The sequence below is a fragment of the Trachymyrmex septentrionalis genome, unplaced genomic scaffold (assembly GCF_001594115.1).
Source record: "Trachymyrmex septentrionalis isolate Tsep2-gDNA-1 unplaced genomic scaffold, Tsep1.0 scaffold137, whole genome shotgun sequence".
In the NCBI taxonomy this organism is placed as follows: domain Eukaryota; kingdom Metazoa; phylum Arthropoda; class Insecta; order Hymenoptera; family Formicidae; genus Trachymyrmex; species Trachymyrmex septentrionalis.
Window position 1 is genome coordinate 156473 of NW_017304512.1, and position 23185 is coordinate 179657.

Here is a 23185-nt window from a genome sequence, read left to right on the forward strand (position 1 = left end):
TTATTCTTAAGTTCAATAATTAATTATTTGTACGCTAAATATAATATGAGAAATATTAAGTTATACGACACACATTTTCTTTATTACCCTCGATTCTCTGTTCCGCTCCTATGGAAATACGAATATAACATCGGGACACTCTTAAAATAGATGGCGAAGTGGATGACGTCATCGCTCTCTCGTCCTATCTCTCGAGTGCTCTCGAGGCATCTCGTACGAATCGGGAGAATATGCGTCCACTTTACGCAGTAGTTTACTTCTCTCCTTGTCTTGCAATATATAGTGACCCTGTCGCTAGATCGACTAATAGCTATCGATTCTTTTTCCTCGTTCACCAGTTCATCTTTCCCTCTTAATATTAATATTGTATTAATGGTGTAACTAACTGTTAATAATGGGATAAGGCGATTCTGATACAGATGGAGGTAATTCGATATAATCCTTGTCGATCCATTCATCTTCACCGAACGGAGAAGCGATACCGTGCGATACAGAAGTTAACAAAGGTATACCATCTGGGCCTGATGTCAGGTACTTGATGACACTCGATCGATCGGCGAATCCAAGTCGATTTTGTGCGTTTTGCGGTCCCAATTCCTCATTGTCGTCCCGGTACCGATAAGCTTTCGGCAATTTTTTACCGAATCGAAAGTATTCTGGCAGACAGTGATGCTGACGACAAAAGTAATCTTGGCCCTCTTCAGCGTGGCACCATGTTCCATCCGGAAAGTATGGGTCGAGTCCAAGGTCATTTAATTCGACGCGTGGTGCGTAATAAGCGGCAATGTCCTTTCGCCGACAGAATATAGCGCAGGCCATCCATGGCATGTCGGTTTCGTGAGCCGCCTGCAATCCTTTCGCCGTGCCGTCCAACTCGGGTAATCTTTCGCTGAAAAGGCCACATTTCAGCGTGGCAAACTCGTCGATTGTTCTGCGTTTCTTCTTGCAAAGTTTCTCATCCTTGCACAATATTACATCGTAATACAGCCCTTTGCAATCTCTCGCCATCCTCAGACGGTTTCGATTCTCGCAGAATCGTCGCCTAACTCGGGCACCTTTGGATCTCTGCAAACAACCGCTACTGCAGGAACCTTCCTTCCATTCGCTCCAGCTATCCTTCTCGCTATCAAACGATTCCGGTGCTGGTTCGGGAACGGGTAGGCATTCTCCACCGCGGCATTCTCTACCGAACGCGCATCGAGTTCCTGCAGAAAAGAAAAAAAAAAGAAGAAACAAACAAATTAGTTTTTGCCGAACGCTAACAGACCTATTCGCTACGACACTTATGTACCGTCTAACGCTGGTCCTGCGAAATAATATCCACTCCTGTGAGGCGTTTTGCATTGCAAAGACTGACACGCCTGATACAATGTAACAACGTCCGCGTCCTTGTCGCGTAAAAGTAACTCGCACTGCTTCTTCGCGGTCCATTCTCTTCCAGGTGAATCGCGATACCGCGAATGATTGTGCGCGAGCGTATCCGAGAAATTTCGTGGCTCCGGCTGATCCAAGAGACAGTGTTTCGTTTGCGAAAGCATCTTGGCCACCTCACGGCTACAGTCGGACCAGACCGTCTCACCTCGAACGCCTCTACTGGGTGACATTATGTATCCATCCTTTGGACACGTATTGCCACTTGAATCATGTGGCATTCCTAAACTTTTAAATAAACAGATCATTCGAGCGTCGATATACTTACATATCATATCGCTCAAGTGTAAGCTTACTTGTGACCGATTTCATGAGCGGCGATATAAACCGATGTAAAGCCCGCAGACGGATACGGCTTACCAAGTTGATCCGTAACTCCCAATTCTGCTATCACGCAGGAATAATGTGGGATGCACAAACCGCCGACGGTGGCTAATCCCATGGTAGCGCCGTTCTTCCTTCCGTTTTCGATCGCGTAAAGGTCCAGCCCAGTTACGTAGAGGCCCATGTCCCAGTGATGGAAATGAGAGTCCTCCGGAGGATTGCGAGCGTTCGCGTAATAACAAAACGAATCCAACAAGCTACCTCTCTCGCCGCCAAAATGCGGTAGATCGATTGGCTGCCTTTGAATAATGTCTAAGCGTATCAATGAGATGTCGATTGAGACACCGAGACTCGGATGATGATACAGTGCCTGAATTCCATTAACGTACGCTAACAACATGTCACGAATCTTCTCATCGTCCTCATCCAGAAAAGGCGAGAACAAACGATACGCAGCCTCGTCGAAGAAGACTGCCAGTTCCAATGTTAAATTTTCTTTAGTATCTCGTATTAGGCGTCGCTTAGTTCTTTCAAAATCTAGATCAATGAACGGTGATCTCGATGATGATCGCTTGACTACATGAGGGTCACCCAACGGAAGACTGGCTTCTTCTTTAACATAATGGTCGTCGATGAGTAAGGGTGAAGATGCAAGGTCGTTTCGCAAAGGCGTGATCTCCAATGTAACGTTTTCCAGAAAGACGAGCCCGTGCTACCTCCAACAGAGATGCATTTTTTAATTTTTATTTTGTTTTACACGCACATTATTACACCGAGAGAGAGAGAGAGAGAGAGAGAGAGAGAGAGAGAGAGAGAGAGAGAGAGAGAGAGAGAAAGAATTAAAAAGTTTTTCTCCAAAAAATATCACCGACCAATCCATGTTCTTGACAAAAACTTATGGCTGCGGAACCTTCATGACTCTTGTGAAGATAATAACAAGGATCCGGTGCACTTAACTGCGACAATTCTTCCGTGATGCTCTTTGCATTGTGTTTCCAGACTTGAAACTGAGGCGATACGATGTTATCATTTCTACGTAGATTCAACTGGATCAATTGCCCAAAGACTTTGAAAGTTAAGGGAATCTGCAAATCGAATAATCATTAAATCAAATGTAAATAATAATCCGATTTGATTTATTTGATTCTTATACTTTTAAAGAATAAATTAAACTATATGAAATAAATAACAATAAATAAAGGGCGAAGTAAAAGTCAAACACATTTTTTAAATAGTCATACGATTAAAAGGAATAAATTACAAATAAAGAAAAGTAAAATTGAAAAAAATATATAATAAAAAACCTCAGTTTAAATTCAAATATAAAACGTTACAAGTTTCAGCTACTAGACCGAGCCCTCTTCAGACATTAACTTATCGAAAAAATCGCTGTACAAAATTAATTATCGAAAATGCCCGTATATTCCTTATAATAACAACTCGGGTGAGTCTTGATGTAGAACTCGACATTATTCACATACGATGAATAATGTCGAGTTCATTACATTGATGTCGTTTTTGTTGAACCGTTTAAATTTCTGTGTGAAAGGGAATAACAGGTCCCGTAAGCCAAGCTTTTATTCCTTTTCACACAGAGAAATTTAAACAAAAACATCGGGATCTTTTCATAGTCCTAATAAAATGAGTAAATACATTAAAGTACAAAAGGATATTTGTCCCTATATATTTAAGAGCAATGTAGTTTACAAGATTTCGTGTAATAATTGTGGTGTGTCGTACGTTGGACAGACGGCCAGACAGTTGAAAACCAGAATTACAGAACATCGTAATCATATTAGACATAATACTTCTGTCCGTTCTGTCATAACGGAGCACAGGCTGCAGTATGATCATGATTTCCAATGGGACAATGTTAAAATTTTGGATGAAGAGTCTTGCTATAGAAAACGTTTAATTTTTGAGATGTTTAATATTAAAAAGCAGAAAAATAGTTTAAATTTACAAACTGAAGGTCTCCATAAGGCATGTATATATCTATTGTAAATAAAGTTTTGATTCTTCGTTACTGACAGTCCGTCTCTTCTCTCAGTCCGTGTTGATCCGTATCAGCGAGCATTATAATCGGCATACAATGTCCGTCTCACACATCTGCGTTCCATTAAACTTTGTACATTTTAATTGGTTTTTCATATTTATATGGACAAACTTGTTTAAATAATTTACACATAATTTTTGGTGAGTTTTAATTACTTGTTAGAATTCCGGTATGTTAATTTGATTGTGTTTATTTTTTCGTAAGAAGAAATTTCTTTTTATTTTAAATAATTAAGTATTAAATCTTTTAATTTTAAGTAAATCTTTTTATTTTTTTATCAATTAGAACTTTTTCCAAGAGATATGAAACACATTTGACTGTTCAATGTCTAGTTCTATATCAAGACTCACCCGAGCTGTTATTATAAGGAATATACGGACATTTTCGATAATTAATTTTGTACAACGATTTTTGCGATAAGTTAATGTCTGAAGAGGGCTCAATCTGGTAACTTATAACGAAACTTATAACGTTTTATATTTAAATTTATTGTTTAATTTTACCCTTTATTTATTGTTATTTATTTTGTATATGAAGAATCCTTCTATCTGTTAATGTTAAACGATAATGTACCTCTGATGCGCCTTTCGAGTTCCATACTGGCAGCAATATTACCTCGGTATCTCTCGGTATATTACGCGCGTACACTTGGTTTAATAAAATTACCAACATCAACCTCATCAATACAGAGGACATGATCTTCATCATGTGTTTCAAGTTCAAGTACTTGGAAGAACGTAATTATAATGTCTCTTTATATATTTAAATATATATATATATATATACACACACATACGATATAAAACCCGTATATTCGTTATCATTTCGGAAGTTTATGTACAAAGTGCATGCTGGTACTTGCATTTAAAAATATGCATTGTGTCATTGACACCTACATATGTATAAGCTATTTATGTTTTCAAGTTTTGAGCAGAAAGATTAACTTGACCTATGGTACCAGCAGTGGCGATATAATTCGGAAAAATTGATTCATATAGCTGATATATATGTAGCACATGATGATAACAATAGTCGCACGCTTGACTTTAATTCGCAATAATTTGATTTTTCGAATTTTAAAATCAAAACTACTATCAAAATTTATTATTTATTGTACACTGATAAATTGCGCCTCGGTATAAAGGAGGTAATTAATACGATAATGAACACAAAGCGTTTTATTTAAATCGAAAATATCGCCAGAAAATTGCTATATAGATGTGCGGGAAGGTAGAAATAATAAAGAAAAATTTTACTTGTTACAAATAGTAATAGTATTAAAATATCTCAATAAAAACAATAAATAATAATTGCGATCAATAATAAAATTAATTTATAGAAGATTCGGCAGTGTATCTAGCATGCTTGGCAATGCTCGTTATCAACTATAAATATGACGTTTAGAGGATATATTAAATAATACGATAATCAATTTCTCACAGTCTAACATGATGATCCTTCCATATATATGTATATATATGTATAGGTATATATCTCTGTATTACAATTGTACTCTTTCATCCCAAATAACACTTAAAAATATTTGATACACGTGAGCATACATTATAGATTATGTAAATAATTTTTATGTCTAAAATAATTAAATAAGGAATCAAGTGAGACTTGGGATAAGCGTTTCAAATATAGATATTTTTAAGAGTAACTTGAAATAAAATAGTATAACTGTAATACACATGTATGTACAAAATGAAACCAAATTATATGTCAATACTTGACTACGATAAATCCAAAAAAAAAAACAATCCACGTATAAGCATAGATTTTCGATATTTCCGAACTATTGTAACAAATTTAAGATGTTTGAAGCGGTCGTTTGTTTTCGTAACGCACGTGCGTTATAGCACATCTTAAAATGATATTTTAGATTAAACGATAGATTATGAATGTGTACTGTGGATTGACATGTAATTAAGAATCGTCTTGTACACGACCGGAATAACTCGGCAATGTAAAAAAGAAAGGACCTTTATACATACAATATAGCATCGCTTTTGTAAAGCGTCAATTTGAAGTATTACTTGTTTATTCGACGTTTACTCGATTTATTTCGCAGCACCGAAAACCATGCATGATGCCCAATTATATGATGCATCATATAAAACTTTGTAAACTGACTCGCAACTGCCATTCTTTGGATATTTCGCACAGTCACACAACAATGTATGTAGATGTGTACCGAAAAAACAATTTGCCTTTAACTTTTCGCCTTGAAATACGAATGCATTTTTAAGTGACTATTTTTTATACGGTTCATTGCCATAATTCTATGAACCACAGTGAACACTTAGGTATATATCCTCCAAATGGTGGAAGATATAGCCGTATATAAAATTTGTAGCCAATATTTGCTACGAACACACAAAGGTTTTCCTGGTTTGTTCTTTTTCCTCTTTTTTTCAATGCCAATTGTTCGGTCTACTGTAATACGCCTGTAATACATACCGTCATACATACAAACATATATACATATCAAACGTCACATACGCGTACACGCGTGCGCATATGTACGCAGGCACATACAATACAATACAATATAATACATACATACGTACATTATGATACATACCTACATCATGATTCCTACAACGTTATGATATTTATTTAATGTATATAATGTGTATCAATCAAACCATGTGTATGCATTTATGTTTGTGTTATGCGATTTTATGTGCATATGTATACAGGCGTAGATTACGAGACCTTTATAATTTACATAAACATAGTATACAATTTCAACAATATTGTATTATTGTTAGAAGAGAGATAATTGGTGGTAATTATTCACAAGTGAACAAACTAAAAAAAATTTGATTACTGATAATAATAATAATAATAATAATACGTTAAAATGCTACATCAGTGAGAATAATATCAGATAACTCTCTTTCAATATCTGTAAATTTTTCTCAATATATAACACGTGTAATTGCTAGTAGCCTTGCAATCTTAATCAGCATAAACTTGAAATTCATGAATCCGTTAGTAATGTTCATTTATTCTTAATTATATTCATTGCATAATACAAATGTATTTGAAGTTAAATGAACCACAAGCGTTCATCAGCTTCATTGATCTCACTCAAATATGTTCACATGCAAACATATTTTTTTTTTCGTTCCTTTTCCATTAAGGCTTCTACTTCCTCACTGCGATATTAAAAATTCTACTGCTAGAATCGAGAAATACGAATTCATTTTTCTATATTATATATGTATAAATTAATTTTTTCGTGCTGTTTACAATTTTAACGAGAACAAATATCATGATAGTTAATAAGATTTGCAATTACTTGTTAGAATAACTAATTTACTTGATGTATGAATAAAATAAAAAAATTCATACAACTTTCCGATTCTCTTTCTTTACACACCGTTTTTCGATGTTGTTGCAGTGAAAAAAAACAAGTCTTAATATCTGTCCTTGATTTTATTATACAAGATACTTGTGTCTTTTTTTTATCGTAAGCGTGTACCATCCACGTACACGAAAAATACGAATCGTCAATGTATTATAAAAGAGAGTTATTATACATAACAAAACAAGAACAATAATTTAATAACTTTAAAAGTAAAAACAACGCTCATTTTGTTTCCCTCACCTAAGCTCGAAAGAAAAAGCAAACTTTCTCATCATTAATATAAAAAATTATCTTTCACACACAGTAAAATTAGGATTGTTCGTCATTCGAAGGCCATTGCCCGGAATGATTCCAATCCCAATCTTTGCCTTTAGGACGAAACTTGCTGGTACTTGCAGAATTACTCCAATCACGATGAAAAAACTTCTTCTTAAAGTGATGCCGCTCAGGATCTAGTTGTCGTTGGTATTTCAAAGGTACTGAGGAAGATGTTGCACTCGGGGGATTATTACTAGATGAATTTACAGGACGCGGGCTGGTCGGAGAAGGTGTTCTCGGCGGTCCTAACGCTTCGTCAGGAGAAGGTACTACAGGTGGTGGCCCTGTTACGACGCTATCCGAACCTAACCCACTGTCGGGACTTGTATTTACTCCTTCTGTCGATCGTCTACGTTTATCCAATTCTGTGGAAGCAAACGCGACCAAGCGATCAAATCCTGAGCTGATACGATCTTGCCAGTCAGCTTCTCCATCTGCAAAATAAATCTCAATTAATCGATGTAACATGCTTATAATAAATTAGCTTTAGATAAGCGATGTGTCACTAAATTTTCATAAAAATAAGCCATTAATTAGATACAGATATAGTATGATCCACAATTATCTTTCATACACTTATGCAATTATGTATCTTATAAATATATATTCTAGAACAGTAGAAAATTGCCTGAATTCAAATCAGTCTACATTTATACACTATGAACATTATTTATTGCATGCAAACATTTTAGATAATATTAAAGTAAATTTTAAGTGCTACACAAGTTGCTGTGTTTCTATTTAATGCATAAATAAATCGAACAAAGTAAAAATTAGAATCAGTTTTATTTATAATATTAATGCTCGTTTCTATCAATATAGAGTAAAAAATTTTTAGAACTAGAAAAAGATGAAGAGTTAGTTGAACCGAGATTAAAATTAAATTACATTAGTAGAATGGGCATAAATCACATAGCTATATATAATGAATCTTGTTTTCTTTAAACAAAATAAATTGCCTCAAATAAAATTTGAAGTTGTTATAAATATGAAATACAGCAAAATGTTAAATCGAATGTGAATTAAAATATGTACTAATATGTATTACCACACTAATTTTGTTGTGTGTTGAACTTTTTATATATAATAATTGTGATTAAACTGAAACAGCTATACTAGAAGTGGAATGCAAATAGTAAAATAAATAGAAAATGAAACAAAATTTTTCATGCAACATGCATTAAAAGTACAGTCCACCAATTAGAATACATTAGCTTAAACTCTGATTCAACATGCTATGTACATGTAATTCATTCACGAAGTAGAATTTGTATCTTTGCAAGTCTGGCTTATTTTCATGGAAACGGATTTCTAAATAGTGTCTTTTGTGTTGTTTCTCAAAAGAATAGAAGGGGCGTACGCTGCTCGCACGTGTGCCTATAAGGCAAAAAAGATGATATAAAATCTTTTATATATTTTACGGAATGAGAATCAAATAACAAAATGAATTTTGACCCCCGTGGGACAACTCACCGGTGATTGAACCGACGAACCAACCCACAGGCAGCCGTATTTTTTCATTTCTCCCTCTCATCTGTGTGTCTCAATCTCTAATAAAACAAGCTTCAGGGATTCTGAGATTGAGTATGTGACAGACAGAACTAACCAACAAACAGCTACAGTGCATCTAACAAATACAGCAAACAACAACAAAAATAAATATAAATAAAAGTCAGGTACCAGCTCCGTAAGATAAGCTAAACCATTAGTGCATGTAAATACGTGAAGAGATGCATTAGAAAAAAAAAATACCGTATCTAAATATATCTAGAAGGACCTAAGCGCAAAGTGGCATTTAGAGTTGTGTAGTGCAAAGATTTTTGTCGGCAGTACTATCATCCCTTGTTACGTATATGATAATGGATATACTCAACACGATGCTACAAATGCTTTAAAGCATTTCTTGATTGGTCAATTTTAAAATTCTTTCTTCTGATTGATCAATCAAACGCTTCGAAACATTTGTAACGAGACTTTGACTACAGCCAATAAGACTAAAAAAAAAAAGGTAAATGTTGAAAATACATATGTGTGTTTCTCTTCAAAAAACGTACATGTATGTGTATTTTTTTTCAAGAAAATTGCGTGTGAAAGATTTTTTCGGCAGATTTTCGTATTGAATGGACAAATAAGGTAATGTTACAATATAATTTGCGTTATTTAACAACTGAATTGAAATTACTAATAACTGATTGAATTAATAATATAACTAATAAATATATATAAATGTCTATTTTATCGCAAAGTATCTGAAAGTATAAGAGAAATCAAAACACTAAAAATTTCACAAATATTTAATAACTTCACGTATTACGATAGGTCTTCCGTAGTAATTGTATCGAAAAGCATAGTCAATAGAAATACAGCCAAGCATATATTTTATTATCAATGTTCTAATGGGACATCTTTTTCAAGTCCCAAAAACACAAGTCTTTCTTACGCTTACCGTCATCTCCAACGGCACTTCGTTGTCTTTGCGTTGTCATCTGGGGTTCATCGACTAGTGGCGTCGAAGTATTAGAGTGTGGTTCAACAAGAGGACTTAAAGGTGCTCCGCTTGTGCTTACCGACGATACAACCGCTTCCGTTTTTACTGACATCAACGGTTGTGATTGGCAAGCTGCGGTTATCGTATTATTTGTCGTCGCGTTTCCATTATTACTACTGCATGTTGAATATCGCGGATATGGCTGATATCTAAATATAATAAGAATGTCATGTTACATATGCTCGATTTCAAATGCAACGTATGATATCACTACCTTCTACTGCCGGAAAGAGTAGATTCGGTTTTGCCGCTACTATTATGGTTTAATATTCGAGCGTGCAACGACGCTGCGAGTCCTTCTACAGGTAACAATTCGCCATTCGATGTGTTTTGAGACGAATGTAGAGGTGACGCTGCCGAATGCGATTGTGTGAGCGACTGAGACGGATTATCCGAAAAGTAAGATTCGTGATAAGGCTTAATATCCGCTCGCGGCAATTGAACCGGTGTATATCTGACGATAGAAACAATTCATCCTGTATCTCGAGCACTTTTGCTGGATCGCTTAAAGTAATCATGAAATATAAAGGAATAGATACCTTTGTGGTTGCGTTACCGGAGTGAAGAGCACAGACGATCTCGAACTAGTCGTGGGTGTGGAGGTAGAAGTCCCCGAAGAGGTAGGCGCGTAGCTAGCTACATGCGCCAACGTCGACAATCCAGCGTCTCCTTCGGCACTTGCTGGCCTACTAATGGGAGAATATACGGTTTCGGGTCTCATGATTGCGCTCATATCAACGGTGGCATTTATTATAGATTGATTGGATATCTCCAGAGTTCTTTCTATTTCTCCACTGACGAGATCGCCAATCGTCCTTGTACCGAGTAATCCACTCCCACTTCCTACAAGCCGATTGTCATAATTCGACGGTTGTCTAGGATCAATTGTCGATCTATCAGATGATGTCAAATGAGTCGACGAGAGACGTTCTTGTGAAAGATGACGGCGCAATGCTAACTTTGCAGGTGAAACCTATAAAACGATAAAAAATATTATACGTGCTGGCTTAAAATTACTTTTACGAGATTACGTGAATACGTAAGATATGCATTTAAGGATCAGTGCACTCACTTGAGTATAATCCGGAGTAGAAACATTCTGTGATAACGAAACGCGCTTTCTCTCGGATTCGGACTGATTTTGCAATTGCGCTTGCAACTGCAACTGTTGTTGCTTGTTCCTGTTTTGTTGGTCTTCGTTTAATACACTTGTGATGATACTTTTTAGTCTATCTTCAAAATTGGCGACTCTAGGAGGCTCTTGAATTCGATTCGATATGTCTGTATTGACTGTCTGCGGTTGTGTGGATGAAATAGAAGATGATGTAGAGAAGGTGAGAGAAGCCTGTGGCAGTCTAGTTCTGGAATTGCTATTAGCACTCTGTCTGTTTGGTATACGACCCGCTTCTATCTGCCTTCCCGTTTCTAAAATCTTTTGTGCTAATATTTCTGGATTATTTTCCTGTATCTTTCCTATATCCGGAACGTCGGGCCATTCTTGCGACCTCGAACGACCTTCCCTACCTTTACGCGCTGCTCCATTTTTAATACTTTGCTGCTGACTACCATGATGTAAATTTTGCGAATGTTTACTTCCAATCGCGTCCTTTTGCTGCTGAGCAATAGCAGCGGCTTGCTTCTCATTACTTGTCCTTTCTAATACGTTTAATTCGTGCTCTAACTTTGAAACCTATTGCATAAAAGAGAAGTTTAATGAAATTCAAAAGAAACAAATCTTTTTTGCGTTTCACGCATACATATACCAATGGTATGTATATCCAATATGAGAGAAAGAAGCAAAAAAAAAGTAACAAGAGGACGCAAAAGTAATACATATGTTATTGCACAAATTAAATCATTGATAATTGCTGGTAAGTAATAAAAATACATACCTGAGAATGTAATCGTTTACGTTGAGAAAGAGTGGCGGAAATTTCTTTCAACAAATAATCCTCGGTGAGCGGTTGATGTGGATTCGTTATGCCAATTGCATTTGCATGACCATTATATTTTTCCTGTAATTCTTGATGTCTAAGTGCCACTAGCCTGTTTTGCTCTGTTTCTATAGACGCCACTTGCGTTTGCAATTTGCTCGCTTTAGCCTGTAGCTGTTTATGTCTTAGAACTATTTCCTTGGCTTTCGCCAACAAATCGCCGGGTGACGTTGCATTGATACCTAATTCAGTCATTCTTGCTTTCAAGAGAGCTACGCTGTCATCTATCAACACTTTAATTTGTTTCTCTAATTGCGCCGCTCTCGACTGAAGTTTTGAGTTCTTTTCTCTTTCTTTCGCAATATCCGTATTGACGGATAACTTGTAAGTGGGCGTTCTCATCGATTCTAACATAAGCATAAATTGGTCCCTGTGGCAAAAATAGATTTTTATTCATAATATTAATCTTTAAAAATAGACGTGTGGTTTAAAGTTGTACGCAAGTTGGTAGATGAGATGCTCAGAACAGTCTCCCAAAAATTTTGATTTTATACACAAACATTTAATTTTATAGATATATTTTTCACTGATATATATATATATATATATATATATTACAATAGAAAATATTAAATTACTTTAGTTATACCTTCATGACATATAAGAATATAAAAATAGTGAACTTTACAGGTAATACTTTTTTATTTCCCTTCTTCAAAACAAAGTTCTAAAGAAAGTTCCATATTTGATATGCTGTGATCATCGCACCTATCTGTACTTAAAGGTTAACAATAAAGAGAAAAATAGAATCAAAGACTACATTTATACGGCATCCTTGATCGGGTTTAATAACATCCGTAATTATGAAACTGGCCAATCGCAGTCCCATTCTTGCGAGAAACAGCTATGATTAACCAATTTCATAACCACGGATGTTATTAAACCTGATTTAGCGTGTTGTGTGACAGAGATCAAATTGATAGAGAAGAATAGAGGGGGAAAAAAATAAAGATACATAAAATAATTACCTATACAAGTCCAGAAGTATTTGTAGAGCGTAAGGAGTAGCGGACGGAGCGGGTGGTATACTGAGTTCTTCATGCACTGAAGTGGAATGCGATTGCAATGAAAGCGACAATGAAGACAGTTGTTGGTCTACACAGCCAGGAGCAGGCGGAGGTTTTTTTCCAAGAGCTTGAGGTGACGTACTGAGTAAAGTTTGACTATGTAACAAATCTAGTCCAGATATATTGATTGCCTTTTTAGGCTTGGCTCTCTTAACGCCTCTTCCTCTCTGTCTACCTCTAGCTGGAGCTCTCGTAATGCCATTCGTAGTTTTTCGATTAAATTTCCTCCGTATTTTATTTGGCTGTCGACGACTTTTAATAGTGCTGTCATCTAAATCGGAGTCACTATTTGTCCCTTGCTGCTCTGAATGATTCGGACTGTCCAGTTGCCTTGAAAGATCTCTCTTGGCTCTGTCACCTCTTTCATTCCTATTAGAAATCTTACTACTATTGCTGGCAGTGTTGCTTATCACAGAATCAGAGTTTTCATCTAAGCCACCTTGTTTATTGTTTTTTAAGCGGTGGAAATAACGTTCTAATTTCGTTCGATCGATTACGTGCAAATAATATGACACCGGCTTACCAGTCCAAGAGACGGAACCTTTTAACGGTGACATCTCCGAAACATGCATTATCGTGCCAATATCTGACGGGATAAAAATTCCAAAATCAGAATTGTGAAGATTTATGGAAATATTCGTTAAAAGATAAATGTATTACCACTCAAATTTCTGTCCGTTATTCGGAAGTTCAGCGGACAAAATGATTTTGAGGACACTATACGCGCGCCGTCCCGTAAATCAGCGAAGCGTTCCTTCAATTGATGGTCAACCGTTGGACCAAATGCAAAATTATTAACAAACACTATAGTAGCTCCGGTTATACTTTCCCTATGTTCATCGGCTAAGAAGTCTCCTTTTACTAAACGATATTCTCCGCATCGTTTCCCATACCAATTTAACCATTTTCGAAAATTTATTTCCATGCTCTACAATAGTTTAACGTTTCAAATCAATAAGACATATCGTCTTTACTTACTTAAAAAAAAAAGAAATCTATAATCGTTAATCTATAATTATGTATATTTGTACCTGTGCATATTTTGATGGTACATCAGCTCTCTCTACGCCGATACAAATTTTACATAAAGTTGCAGCTGCCATCTGAAGAACCACTTGACCAACTCCAGAACCTAAGTCTACAAAAACATCGTCCTCTGTCACGTCAATTTGATCAATCATCTGGCACACAAGCTCGTAACTCGTTTCGCCATAGACCTCGGGTGAAAAAGGCTCGTACTGATTTAACTTGTCCGGTTCAACCACAGCTTGATTATAAGTTTGTTGAAGTATATGACGAAGTAATCCTCTACTAGGTCTCTTATTTAGTCTCTGGGATGGCAGGCTGGTGCCTTTCTCCTATAGAGACAGTTTTCAACAAACCATCAATATGTTTTTTATCGTTTAGAACTTGGGGGATAAATCAAAGGAAATAAAAGATATATATATATATATATATATATATACATACAATATACATATATATACATATATACATACAATGTATTACAAGAGAGCTAAACATACCAATTGTACTAAACTATCGATGGCCCTATTAAATCTATCGCACAAGCTTTTCATACTTTCGTAGTCTCTTGGATCGTAGTCACAGAGGATATTGTTTTCTAAAGGTAATTTCAGATCTGGCAAATCTTCGCATACCCATCGCATAGTTTCGATAACGTCCAATGCTCCATCGTGACGATCCTACACAAACACATACGTACATAAGATATTTGGCATCGATGTAGCACAGCTCAGTAGCGTGACACGAGAAGAGAAAATAAATGAGTACAGGTAATAGACAGACAGAACCGTCAGTCGTATGCAGTTTCTTTTTTTTTTTTTTTTCCTTTTTTTTTCTTTATCAATTTACTCACAGAGCCTGATCCGGAGGTAAGAGGCCACTGATACACGATCGGTTCCGCTCCTGCTGGCGAGTGCAAGCGCAACTCCATTTTTACTAGCGTGTCCTTTCCCTCGTTCCACTTGTGCTCGTAAGGAAGGCGAAGCCGAGAAAAGGAGACGTACGCGCGCACGCACGCACGCACGCACGCACGGTACGTACGCACGTACGCACGCACGCACGCACGTAAGGCGCTCTATCCGTCCCGCACGGGTCTGCGCCTTCTGCGGAGGTGACGTGATGTGACGCGCGCGCCGTCGGTCAGGATGGATGAGCGGCGGCGGCGGCGGCGGCGGCGACGACGACAACGACGACGACGACGGGACGACGATGACGGCGAGGCAGTGCTAACGTAACGTGGCGTGGTCAGTAGCAAACTGAGCTGTGCTCCGATCGATCACTCCCGTCGGGATCACTAGGACACGACCACCGCGTCGTAAACAGTAGATCCCCCCCGCACCGCAGCCACTTCCACGGACATGAAAACGTCCAGGTGCGAGCGCAACTCGCCACCAGAGGTGAACTTTGACGAACTTCCCACGAGGGTTATCCAGTAGATCCAGATCGTGCTCCGTCGAGCTCCGCGCGACGTGCATGCAGATTGACCGATTGACGAACTCCTACGGGAGGCTACGGCGCTGGTGAACGCGCGACAGGTCACCGTGAAACCACTGTACGCCACTAGGAACCACCGGATGTCGTCGGGAACGTGCGCTGCGGCGGTGAATCTACGGGAAAGCACACGCTAAAAAACACGGGCTACCCTCTGCACGAAACAACGTTCAGGGGTGGGGGTCGGGGGGGAGGGGGAGGGGATGACGACGATCAAAACATGGCGAACATGGCGTCATGCCTCTTCCATCTTGTTCCGTCAGCGCCGCAGTCCGTACATCCGGTCCGGATATTCCCAGTTCCTCTCACTCGCCTTTTGTCCCTCTACTTGTCTTCTTTTTTTTTTTTATCTTGAGTTATCGGAATCATCCTCTTTTCGAATATTCGTAGATACACCACGCTCTCTCCACGAGTGGAATCTTCCATTTTATCTCTTGTCAATTTCGCATTTAGTTATCGTTGTTATAAATAATCATGTTACGATTAGATTTGTTCGCGCGATTTTCATTTCTCGTCGAAAGAGCCATTCCGTTCAGAATTGAATTGGCACACTTCAAGCTTTACTCGTATAAAGTATTTCTTTTTTTCCGGTGCAAACTTTTGCTGTACGTAATATCTACATACATGTTGTATATATGTTTGTATGCACACCACAAATACCGCGATCCCTCTATTTTTTGGGAATCATCGAAACCGAACTACTATGAAGTTAGCTTGAGTTACTAGAAACGCGTGCAGCTAACTAGCGCGTAATCTAGTAAAAAAGCAAGCTTGTCCGATGAATTTGTCTGCTGATTGACTACGAGGTAGAGAATTTCTCGAAAATTCTCTCTTCTACAGCCAATAAAATTATAGACTGCGCTAGTTTGAATGCGCAGAAGCATAAAATTTTGATCTGGTGACACTGAGCTCCGTTATCGTCGATTATTACTAAATGACGTTTTCCCAACGTCGTGAGTCGTCCCAAAGCGTTTTGTAACATTTTTGAATTTTGTAATCTGTTGTAAACTGTAAATAAATATATTCTCTCTACATTTCTAGATTAAATAAATAACACAAACGTAGTCATGACGGAAGCATGGAGGTTGGATCATCGCGCGAGAAAGAGGATCAAAGAGGTGAAAAAGAAGGCTCGACCAGGTAAAGAAAATGGAACTTATAACCTACATTACGAAGTGGCACACCGATATCGGCTTTTTTCGTTTTCTGTTTCATGTATCTGTTATACGTAGCAAAAGTTAAATGCCTGAGCTTAATAAGATAGTAAAAAATCGTGTTCACCGACTTTGTACGATTATTTCCAAGAAGAGCAAGACAGAGCACTCCCCTGAGACCTTGAATGATGATGATGTAATTCAATTTCCCGATAATTCTTAATCCACTTATTCACCTTTAAAAACCTTTAAGCATCCATCAAATCAATTCGGGATCTATGTCTCGACTGTGATCTGCAGAAATACATTATATCTATTATTATAATTCCATACGATTTTATATACGAAATAATTTAAATCATGAACTGATATCACCAAAAACTCTCATGATATATACTTCTAATGATACTACATAATACTACTTGAATGTATATACTTTTAAGAGCTCGCTGATAAAGCCGCGTGGATCCAGCATGGCTATTGTAAAATTTTTCAAAAATTCTGGGATTTTCAAGACAATGCTGAACGAATCGATGAATCTAGTGTGACTACGGAAGAATTCGTAGAAAAATATGAAAAACCTTATAAGCCTGTGATAATACGAGGTGTTCAAAATGGCTGGAGAGCCCAACACAAATGGACTATAGAGGTTGGATCTTTTTTGTATGTGATATTTACCAGTTTGTTTTTTTTTTCTTTATAAGTAGATATAAGATTGATTATTTAAAAAGATGTACTTTTCAAATATTAGACAATTTTGTAATTTGATTTCAACAAACTCTAAATTTTATTAATGTACTCAATTGAAAGAAAAGTCATGTCTTTAATGCTTATACATTGTAAAAATAAGTTTTAATAATTCTGATTTTCTCATTTGATTCCAGAGATTAGCAAAGAAATATCGAAATCAAAAGTTTAAATGTGGAGAAGACAATGAAGGATATAGTGTAAAAATGAAGATGAAATATTACGTTCGATATATGTTTAATAATGAAGATGACTCTCCTTTATACATTTTTGATAGCTCGTTTGGTGAACATCCTAGACGAAAAAAATTGTTGGAAGATTATGTAATTCCTAAATATTTTCGGGATGATCTCTTTCATCATGCCGGCGAACATCGAAGACCACCATATCGTTGGTTTGTTATGGGGCCTGCAAGATCTGGTAAATATATTGGATATACGTTAAAATATCTTTCAGTACACGCGTGCGCTTACCTTGAGTTTTTTTATCTAATTGAAAAAATAATTATTGAGCTAATTAAAAAATATGTACATTTTGTTCTCAAAAAGATTTTGAGTTTATTAAAAAATTACTAACGTGGATGCTGTTTTAAAAACTGTAACAACGTCTAAGAACTTTGTGTTACATATGTCATATGTCAACGAGTTTGCCTCCTATATTAATAATGCAACAGTTAATATTGGGTTAGCGGAGAAGTTCCTTTACAAGTTGGTAAAAAAACTTGGCAACATATATTCTATTTTTAAGAAATCGGCAATTACATCATTTGATAGAGCAACGTTTCAGCTTTAAGAATCTGTATTTATAATTGCGATACGATGATTTTTAATGGAGCTACGAATAATAAAATCAGAATGTTCCTTTTTACTTAATCTGCGAGTATAACTCAGGAATAAAAAATCGTTGAAACATCTTTAAAAAACGATTTTGTAGGGAAAGCTTGAAGCTTTTACGATAGTCAAAAATTTGTTCAAAATTTTGTTGGGCACACTACAAATCTACAAAGTAAAAAAAAATTTTTTCATTTTTTTCAGTTTTCTATATATAAAAATTACAAAACTTACATAAATTCAAAAAATATAGTAACCATTTGAAAGTAGAGATTTCAAGCTTTAAAACGTTTTCTTTAAATTTAAATTTCGATCATTTTTAACGAAGATATTGATGGGGAAAGGTCTTTTTTTATCAACTTGTAAAAAAACTTTCCCTAACGCAATAATATATAAAACATTCTACAAAAAAAAAAAAATCACAACAGGCACAGGAATACACATAGATCCATTGGGTACCAGTGCATGGAACGCATTAATCTCTGGTCATAAACGCTGGTGTCTGTTTCCTACACATACTCCTCGCGAACTTCTAAAAGTAACTGCAGGCGAAGGTGGTAAACAAAGGGACGAAGCTATTACATGGTTTTCAATCGTCTATCCACGCACAAAGCTACCTACTTGGCCAAAAGATTGTCGTCCAATAGAAATTCTGCAAACTCCTGGTGAAACTGTTTTCATTCCCGGCGGATGGTGGCACATTGTATTAAATCTCGACGAAACTATAGCGGTCACGCAAAACTTCTGTTCGCGTACTAACTTTCCGGTAGTTTGGCATAAAACGGTAAGAACTCGACGAGTAAAGTAATTACATAATTATGTTACAATTAGGGAATATTATTAACGTAAGATTATTTATAAGAATATTTGGAGGCACGCACGCATAACAAATAAGTAGTATGCAAACTGTAATAATAAATTAATCACAGGTACGAGGAAGACCAAAATTATCGCGAAAATGGTTAAAAGTACTCAACGATAAAGAACCTGAATTGGCAACTTTAGCAGAAACTATAGATGTAAAAGAAGATACCGGTGTTGCCAGTGATTCCTCAAGTGGTTCCTCGAGTAGTTCATCGAGTAGTACCAGTAGTAGTCAATCTGAGGATAGTGAGGACGATAGCGGTCAAGAATCACTTACCGCGCATAAAAAGAAAAAGAGGTATACCGAAATGCTATAATCATCGTGTATTATTCCTTTCCCTCTCTTTTTTTTTTATACAATCGATTTATGTGACAATTATTATAATAATTAAGGTGTATGTATATATGTATATATATAATACTGTTTTAAAATTTTCAGAAGAAAATTGACTAATAATCAACCCTGACAATATCCAGTATTTGGAACCTACAGAGACCTCAGACTGTACAGTATTAACCAACAATTATTGTTTGTACTAAGAATAAATATTATAATTATTATTATTATCATATCTTTATGTTCATAACAAAATAAATATCAGATAACACATATAGCTTTTTTTCTATAGATATAATACTTTATCCAAGCCTTACGTTTAAGCATCTTATGACAATGCACATTATTCCTATTCCAGACTTTAACATTATGATTCGTCATTTTCTTAGACAACAAATCTACATATTGTCCTGCAGGTTTTTTTTTATAATTATCACATCTCCTAATACTTATTAAAATTATAATAAAGTCAAAATATATAAAAATATTTCGGAAGAGTATTCTCAACAATATTAAAAAATGAATGCAATAGCAAAGTATTAAAAAAGTACGAACTAATGGATCAAGTGCATTATCACTTAAACTAAACGAAAACTATATAATTGCAAATTAAATACAATTTGTAGTATAGGACACATATGTGTTAGCTTTTGAGTGAGTTGCTCCTGTGGAAGGTCCTTACGTCTCGTTTATAGTTCCATAATTTCACAGTTCCATCGCTTCGTATCGACATGATGACCATGCAAAGCACCAAAGTGGAGTAAACAACATAGAAGCAAATAATAACGAATTAAACATCCGTACACTAGACCAATACACTTGTTACAATTGTCATAAAACTGATTATTTATTTTTTTGATTCATTAGCTAGCAAGAGAATGATTATACATCGTTGACGTTGTTTATAGAAAAAATATGCTTGTTATTGGATATCTCGTGCATTTAAATTTGAATTCATAGTGTTGCAATTTTGAAAATTGTAGATGGACAATTAAATTATGCTAATATGATTAGCAGAATCATAATTGTGAAAATATAAATATAGACACAAAGTTCACAAAATGTAATTACATATATTTATTCGATTTCAAGCATTAATAATTAGTACTGTATGTATTATAGTGTTGCGTGAAATATATAGTAACATTCAACGAACGTTACACAGGATAACAAATAATGCAGTCATTTTTACGTATAAAACGCCGCATTATGTGTAACATATTTTAAATGTTCAACTATAAATAAGCATGCGCATTATCACAAAATATAAGATAAGCGCATACACAGTATCACACAGGCAAAAAGCAAATAAAGTTAAAGGGAAACTGTGGAGATAGACATAGATAATGAGGAATCGGGTATACGCCATAGCTTCACTTCCCCGGAGCTGAAATCAACATCCGAGACGTTATTTTACTCGGAATTATCATAATATATGGACTGCTGAACCGAAGTTATGCATATCTGATACACATAACATATGCCAATAGTCAATTTGCGAAAAACTATTGCATATCGTTGTATCGAATATTATTTTCGAGACAGATTTGATTATGAAAGCATTAAGGCGTTTGAATTCTCTTTACTTACTTGCTCGCTGTAAATATATGCTGCTGATTAGTCGCGATAGCATTGATAGCAGAAGCGTGTGCTCGCACTTCTCCAATAGGTGTACATTCCCCTAAATAATCCTTAGGAACTGACCATGCCTTCAATATACCACCGCGACATCCCGAAATCATTATGGAACCATTATTTATTGTACATAATCCCAAAATCCAATCTTTATGAGCGTTATTTAGGGATTGAACCAATTCCATTTTGCTTAGATCCCATCGTTTAATGCACATATCTCTAGAGCCTGAAGATCAATTAATGATAATAAATTATTTATTACATATTTATATATTACTCAGTAATGCGCAACAAATAACGCACCGGAAAACAATGTAGAGCCGATTGTTGTTAAGCATTGAACTCCATCATAATGTGGCGGCGCTAAACTAACGGACGGTCCGGATATATTAGGCTCGGCAAGAGATATCAGATGATCCTTACTACCCGCTATTACTTTACCATCCTCAGCAACAGCCAAACACATAACGGCCGCTGTGTGTGGCGTGCTCAATCTAGTGGTATACGTCAATTTACGAAGATCCCATATTCTAACTTTATCACTAGCTGCAGTATATAGCTCCTGCTCGTTTAAACTAAGTGCTAAATCATTAATTGTTGTTTCGCCCACAGGAACTTGAAGCATTCTAGATGGAGTCGACAGTGCGATAGGACCGGCCTGAGTTTGACCCGAAGAAAACAACGTTTTTATGCAGTTATTGCCACTTCTTAAATCCCAAATTTTAACGTATGCCGCGGATACGCTAAATAAAAGTTGATGAACAGCGGAATACTTTACAGCAACGACATTATTAGGATGTCCACTAAAACTTGAACTTTCAATTCCTGTTTCCAAATCCCATACTTTCACGGTGCGATCTGAAAAATTCAAAGTAACTCGTTTGTTATAGCGATTATATACCCGAGCAAATATTTTTCGATATTATTGACTTGCAATTCATATACAATATATACCTTTCGAGCCACTGAAAAGTAAATCCGACGTCACGCATATAGTAAGAACAGCTTTGCTGTGTCCTTCCGCAACATGAGAACATTGCAAAATGGCCCGTGGTTGAATCTGATGGAAAAATCATATCTAATACTTGGCTCCGGAAGAAATGGAAAAAGAGGCAGAAAGCTCGTTATCTGTTTGTGCTTACCTTACCCTGATACTGCGAAATAATTCCTTTCATTGGTTGTGGTTCAGACGCAATTAACTGTCTGCTCGCAGTTAGTCTGGAAAACACGTTTTCTTCGCGGCTATTGAACCGTCTGTATGTAGTAGGTGACCCAGGAGGTGAAGATATATCCGTATGCGCTACCTGCTCCCTAATATGTGTGTTACGTTAGCGTGTTAGTTAGCCGGCATTTGGCTAATAATCTCTCATGCCGACTTGAAAATCATATCAGACATGCATGCGTAGGAAAGGTAACGAAACGTTATTATATCAATCTAGTTTACGTATAGGAGTAGTGCGCAATTAAACACAAATATTAATTTCAGCCATCAAATGCAAATTTCGTACTTAGAAATATGTAAGTAAGGAACAGCCAAAAGGAGGTAACTTTCGTCAGTTATCGAATTTTCGCGTCTTACTTAAAATTTGGTCATTTATTCTTTATCCTACATACAAAAAATATATAATTTTTACGCCTATACATATTGAAGATACATGTTCTATTTATAAATTAATGTCTTTTCTTATTGCCATCATTAATAATATGTTAATATAAATTAATATAAGGAGTTAAATAGATATAGATAGAATCTATAACGTGTCAGCGATTCATTGCAAAACATATGTGTAGAAATATAATATATATTACTGAAAATATACATGTCTTACTTATTTGTAAATATCTAAATCTAGGTTTATTATTAAAAATACCATTTGCAAATAAAATACAGTTATTGTATAAAACTTATACTCCACATTACACACACACACACATATATATATACATATATATACATGTGTGTGTGTGTGTGTGTGTGTGTGTG

The 23185-nt window shown here is 36.0% G+C and overlaps 5 protein-coding genes across 9 annotated transcripts in view; 2 read left to right on the forward strand and 3 right to left on the reverse strand.

The window, feature by feature from the left end:
• LOC108757326 (dnaJ protein homolog 1) overlaps positions 1 to 2697 on the forward strand; it is a 6164-nt gene extending 3467 nt beyond the window's left edge. The window contains exon 3 of the transcript XR_001939901.1: positions 2685 to 2697. The gene's annotated coding sequence lies outside the window, so the exon portion shown is untranslated. The remainder of the gene's footprint in view (positions 1 to 2684) is intronic.
• Positions 56 to 4507, reverse strand: LOC108757327 (A disintegrin and metalloproteinase with thrombospondin motifs 2-like). Its single transcript, XM_018501819.1, has 5 exons — positions 4385 to 4507; positions 2628 to 2840; positions 1728 to 2467; positions 1292 to 1659; positions 56 to 1205 (listed from the first exon to the last, which is right to left on the reverse strand). The coding sequence occupies exons 1-5, from the start codon at positions 4505 to 4507 to the stop codon at positions 382 to 384; spliced, it is 2268 nt and encodes a 755-aa protein (XP_018357321.1). The 3' UTR covers positions 56 to 381.
• A 2175-nt stretch (positions 4508 to 6682) lies between these two features.
• On the reverse strand, positions 6683 to 15090 carry LOC108757321 (histone-lysine N-methyltransferase, H3 lysine-79 specific). Of its 2 annotated transcripts, none has more exons than XM_018501809.1 (11): positions 14997 to 15090; positions 14644 to 14823; positions 14149 to 14475; positions 13778 to 14045; positions 13019 to 13703; positions 11949 to 12420; positions 11129 to 11746; positions 10596 to 11029; positions 10271 to 10510; positions 9955 to 10205; positions 6683 to 7942 (listed from the first exon to the last, which is right to left on the reverse strand). In XM_018501809.1, exons 1-11 carry the CDS (start codon positions 15072 to 15074, stop codon positions 7500 to 7502), a joined length of 3996 nt encoding a protein of 1331 aa, XP_018357311.1. In that variant the 5' UTR covers positions 15075 to 15090; the 3' UTR covers positions 6683 to 7499. The 2 variants fall into 2 exon arrangements, with proteins under 2 accessions (XP_018357311.1, XP_018357312.1); XM_018501810.1 differs by lacking the exon at positions 6683 to 7942 and adding an exon at positions 9044 to 9135.
• A 374-nt stretch (positions 15091 to 15464) lies between these two features.
• On the forward strand, positions 15465 to 19856 carry LOC108757322 (bifunctional arginine demethylase and lysyl-hydroxylase PSR). Of its 2 annotated transcripts, none has more exons than XM_018501812.1 (7): positions 15465 to 15540; positions 16676 to 16774; positions 17232 to 17437; positions 17673 to 17955; positions 18794 to 19149; positions 19295 to 19527; positions 19669 to 19856. In XM_018501812.1, the coding sequence occupies exons 2-7, from the start codon at positions 16702 to 16704 to the stop codon at positions 19694 to 19696; spliced, it is 1179 nt and encodes a 392-aa protein (XP_018357314.1). In that variant the 5' UTR covers positions 15465 to 15540; positions 16676 to 16701; the 3' UTR covers positions 19697 to 19856. The 2 variants fall into 2 exon arrangements, with proteins under 2 accessions (XP_018357314.1, XP_018357313.1); XM_018501811.1 differs by lacking the exon at positions 15465 to 15540 and adding an exon at positions 16047 to 16587.
• A 322-nt stretch (positions 19857 to 20178) lies between these two features.
• The window catches only part of LOC108757324 (kinesin-like protein KIF21A), a 9937-nt gene continuing 6930 nt past the window's right edge, over positions 20179 to 23185 (reverse strand). For 2 of the 3 annotated variants that reach the window (XM_018501813.1, XM_018501815.1), the window contains exons 12-16: positions 22344 to 22512; positions 22156 to 22261; positions 21505 to 22059; positions 21157 to 21427; positions 20179 to 20285 (exon numbers count right to left, since the gene is read on the reverse strand). In XM_018501813.1, the coding sequence (XP_018357315.1) occupies positions 20210 to 20285; positions 21157 to 21427; positions 21505 to 22059; positions 22156 to 22261; positions 22344 to 22512 (1177 nt within the window). In that variant the 3' untranslated portion in view covers positions 20179 to 20209. Of the gene's footprint in view, positions 20286 to 20684; positions 20954 to 21156; positions 21428 to 21504; positions 22060 to 22155; positions 22262 to 22343; positions 22513 to 23185 lie in introns of those variants that run through there. The other variant, XM_018501814.1, reaches the window with a different exon arrangement.

What these genes read in the sequence shown, in the direction of transcription:
- LOC108757327 (XM_018501819.1), bottom strand. Translation starts at nt 4,507, where the DNA reads ATGTCCTCTGTATTGATGAGGTTGATGTTGGTAATTTTATTAAACCAA. An exon ending in ACTCGAAAGGCGCATCAGAG is followed by an intron (nt 2,841 to 4,384) that starts GTACATTATCGT and finishes TTCGATTTGCAG; the next exon opens with ATTCCCTTAACTTTCAAAGT. An exon ending in GCTCATGAAATCGGTCACAA is followed by an intron (nt 1,660 to 1,727) that starts GTAAGCTTACAC and finishes TTTATTTAAAAG; the next exon opens with TTTAGGAATGCCACATGATT.
- LOC108757322 (XM_018501812.1), top strand. Translation starts at nt 16,702, where the DNA reads ATGACGGAAGCATGGAGGTTGGATCATCGCGCGAGAAAGAGGATCAAA. An exon ending in AACACAAATGGACTATAGAG is followed by an intron (nt 17,438 to 17,672) that starts GTTGGATCTTTT and finishes ATTTGATTCCAG; the next exon opens with AGATTAGCAAAGAAATATCG. An exon ending in CGGTAGTTTGGCATAAAACG is followed by an intron (nt 19,150 to 19,294) that starts GTAAGAACTCGA and finishes AATTAATCACAG; the next exon opens with GTACGAGGAAGACCAAAATT.
- LOC108757321 (XM_018501809.1), bottom strand. Translation starts at nt 15,074, where the DNA reads ATGGAGTTGCGCTTGCACTCGCCAGCAGGAGCGGAACCGATCGTGTAT. An exon ending in TACCATCAAAATATGCACAG is followed by an intron (nt 14,046 to 14,148) that starts GTACAAATATAC and finishes AAACTATTGTAG; the next exon opens with AGCATGGAAATAAATTTTCG. An exon ending in CCGGTAACGCAACCACAAAG is followed by an intron (nt 10,511 to 10,595) that starts GTATCTATTCCT and finishes TTCTATCGTCAG; the next exon opens with ATATACACCGGTTCAATTGC.